The sequence below is a fragment of the Juglans microcarpa x Juglans regia genome, chromosome 1S (genome assembly GCF_004785595.1).
Source record: "Juglans microcarpa x Juglans regia isolate MS1-56 chromosome 1S, Jm3101_v1.0, whole genome shotgun sequence".
NCBI classification, from domain to species: domain Eukaryota; kingdom Viridiplantae; phylum Streptophyta; class Magnoliopsida; order Fagales; family Juglandaceae; genus Juglans; species Juglans microcarpa x Juglans regia.
Window position 1 is genome coordinate 14,690,539 of NC_054595.1, and position 3,442 is coordinate 14,693,980.

General features: G+C 36.8%; 1 protein-coding gene across 1 annotated transcript; it reads right to left on the reverse strand.

Moving 5' to 3' along the window:
* Positions 1–257: 257 nt before the first annotated feature.
* Positions 258–3,108, reverse strand: LOC121247022 (pentatricopeptide repeat-containing protein At4g14190, chloroplastic). Its single transcript, XM_041145354.1, has 3 exons — positions 2,652–3,108; positions 1,090–2,241; positions 258–332 (listed from the first exon to the last, which is right to left on the reverse strand). The coding sequence occupies exons 1-2, from the start codon at positions 3,036–3,038 to the stop codon at positions 1,105–1,107; spliced, it is 1,524 nt and encodes a 507-aa protein (XP_041001288.1). The 5' UTR covers positions 3,039–3,108; the 3' UTR covers positions 258–332; positions 1,090–1,104.
* Positions 3,109–3,442: the final 334 nt, after the last annotated feature.

A 3,442-nucleotide genomic window follows, 5' to 3' on the forward strand; every position in this document is an offset into this window, starting at 1 on the left:
ATCACATTACCTCCTGTACTAAAAAAAAAAAAAAGCAGCTAACTGAAGTTTATACTATTGAGTTTGAAGTAAATTCAGAAAACAGTTACAAGATACATCTTAAAATACAATTTTACCGGCAACATATGATTATACACCATCATCAATTTCACCCTACTCCCAACCAACCTACTGCGCCCCATCCCTGACAGCAAGCAACCATCCATGAGCTACACCTACTAGCTACTTCGCCACAACCACAGCGTTTTTTTTTTTTAATAACCGTGAGCGTCTGGGTCAGCTTGCGCGCACCTCGACAACCACAGCTTGCGCTTCCTGCCTTTCTGTCCTTGCTGAAATTGAAATTAATGAAGTATGAATACCATCAAAAAGTTCCTTTCAGAGCAACCACTGAACTTGTCAGGGCTAACACTGTCACTACCAGATGGCATGTGAATGGAAAATCCTTAACTCACCAACATAACTTCAAGAAACAAGTGTAAAGCCATTACATCGGAGAAGTGGAGTGAAATTCTAATGATCGTAATTGCAAAGGAAACTGAGAAAGGATTTCAAGATAAGCAATGAAAATGAGAAATCTTTTTTTTTTTTTTTTTTTGTACTCTTTCCATCAGTCTCTCTTTGAAGAAGAGAGAAGTGTGAAGGCCATCATAGCAATCTTGATTCTTATTATTTAATGAATTTAACTTGTTAACATATATTGTTTAATTATTATTTAATAATATCACAAAGGAGGAGTGGATGATGTGGCTTTATAGGACTAATTTACCTACTGTCTTCAATTCAAAATAGATTAATGATATCCTTACAACTATTTTACTACCCATTTTACAACCAACCAATAGAGTAGTGCCACTTCATAAAAAATACAGAAGTTTTTTATTTAAATTTTAAATTTAAAATAGCTGTCTTCTATTTAAAACAGACTTAACAATTGTAAAAAAAAGTTTGTATGTGTATCAATACCTCGAATAGTAATAGAGTGGAAGAATGGTTGATGATGTGGCTTCATACGAGCAAAGCTCCATATTTGGAAAATATATAGTGTATAGATGTAGATTTTGATAAAGGTATCATTGAAGAGCTTACCTCGACTTCATTCAACTAAGGCTTCCCTAAAACCAAATCAATGAGGCTATCATAAGTCCACGTTTGCTGTTCTCTAGCTTGAGGTTCAAGGGAGCAGTATACCTCTTCACAGTTTCTCAGGAAACGCCCCTTTCCAAATGCAGTGAGAACCAAGGGATCAGTGTTCATTTCCACAACTCTGTAGAGATCGCCCGTACTTCTCCATGTTTCTACTTCCCTAGCTCCTTCAAATCCAATCATCATAGCATCAAATAAAATTCCAACAGTAACTATATCGGGCTTCACACAAAGGAATGGTAATTGGTAAAGCAAGGATTTTAGATGAGTGAAATCTTCAATTTTCAAATAAGCCAGCATGAGAATATTTGCAACTGTTACATTCCAAGGAACTTTTGCCTCTTCCATTTCCCTAACAATGGAATCCATACCCCTTCGGCTCAAAAGACTAGCATGAGAAAGAAGACGCAGGCACCAAACAAGATCAGATGCGCCAAACCTTGTTGAAACGTCAACTCCCAAGTCATCTAATCTTGAAAACATATAGTTCTCAATATAAACCTCAGCCACTTTCCTTATCACATCATCCTTCAAATGGGTTTTCGAGTTCAAAACTCTTCTAAAAACCTTTTCCATCTTGTCTACGATTCCAAATCTAGCATAAGCCTCTAGCATTGCAACCAAGGTAGATGACTGCAAATCCATCTTTTTAGAAAGCATGGTCTGATATATTCTTTCCATTCTTTTGAGTAACCCAGCTTGTGAAAACTCTTGGATAAGCAAATTATAAGTAATCTGATCAGGTGAACACCCGTCTAATACCATCTTCTTAAGACACATACCCATTTCATCATACATATTATATTTCCCGTAAGCTTGAATTAACACATCATAGGTATAAGTTTCAGGTGTTACATTGGCTTCTTTCATCTCATTGAGGTAAAATAAAGCATCTTCAAAGCTCCCTTTTCCTGCAAAACCATGAATAATTGAATTATAAGTCTCCAAAGAAGGGATAAGGCCACAGCTTTTCATCTCTCGAAATGTCGACACTGCTTCTTCAATCAGATCCTCTTCACTTAACAGCCCTATTATCTTCTCATAGTAGAATTCATTAATCCGCGATGCCTCAAGGTCCTTCCACATATCAAACACCTATTCATATATTTAAAAAGTCAATTGGAGACACGCGAAGAAACCCCCTAAAAGGGAAAAAAAAAATCCGCCAATGCTCCTCTGGCTGCGGAGAAAACAAACGCAAAGAAATTATATCGAATTTTAGAATACTCGTCCTTAATTAAGATTCTCACGAAACAGAGTTCCGTTCAGTTGAAACTAATAGAGTTACAGATTGAGTAGTTTTAGTTTATTGGAAGAAACACAAGTTAAAACCAGAAATATAGAATCCAGAACCATATCTATTCTTTATAACTAACCAAACGTAAAGTAACTAAGAAGCCAATCAAAGACTTAGGTACATATTATCATAACCCTGAAAACCCCAATAACTATAATCTCGGTGTGCACTTATGTGGATGCGAGAGCGAGAGCGAAAGAGAGAGAACCTGAAGAATTTCATGGGACCTAGAGGCGTGTTTGAGGAATCTGATGACAGCCCAGAATTGGTCTTCAGTCCAATCTCCATCATCTCTAAGCGTTTGCAACGGGCATGAGTTCTTCTGGCGCAGCTTTGCAAGCAAGTCTCGGAGCCTCTCGCGCTCAGAGACTGTGTTGAGAGGAGGGGCAGTGTGCCTTGTCCTTGTGCCATTACCATGTGAGGCGTTTGCACTTGATTGCGCTGTTGAGGGCTGGGGAGAGGAAATGCTAGTTTTGGCCGCCGAGAATGTGAATTTGGAGGAGGCTACTTTGGTTATGGTTTTAGGGAAGAGGAGGAGGTTGTTGTAATTGCAACCGGAGCTAGAAACCGAATTAGGTCTCCATGTGAATGCCATCTTTTGCACTGAACATTAATGGCAACGTAGCTTTCATTCTCCCGCAAGTTTGCCTCTATGTTACCCATAGTCCTTACAAACCCATACAGTTTTGGTTAACATTGTTTGAATTTTGCCATCTCCTTGATGTCTAGATGAAAGTTTTGAATAGGTGGCTATTTCGGTTAAGGCATTGAAATAAAATATTTCGATATCGGTATTATTTTGAGATAATTTATATACAATAAATTAATTATATATGTATAAATTATATTTCAAAATAACATTAACGCAAATTTTAAACAGTTAAAACACATATTTATAAAACTCAATAATACTTACAAGTTCTCAATCTAACTATTTAAAGAAAATAATTACTCATCTTCATCACAAAAAAAGAAGTAGAGATTTAATAATTGTGAGGA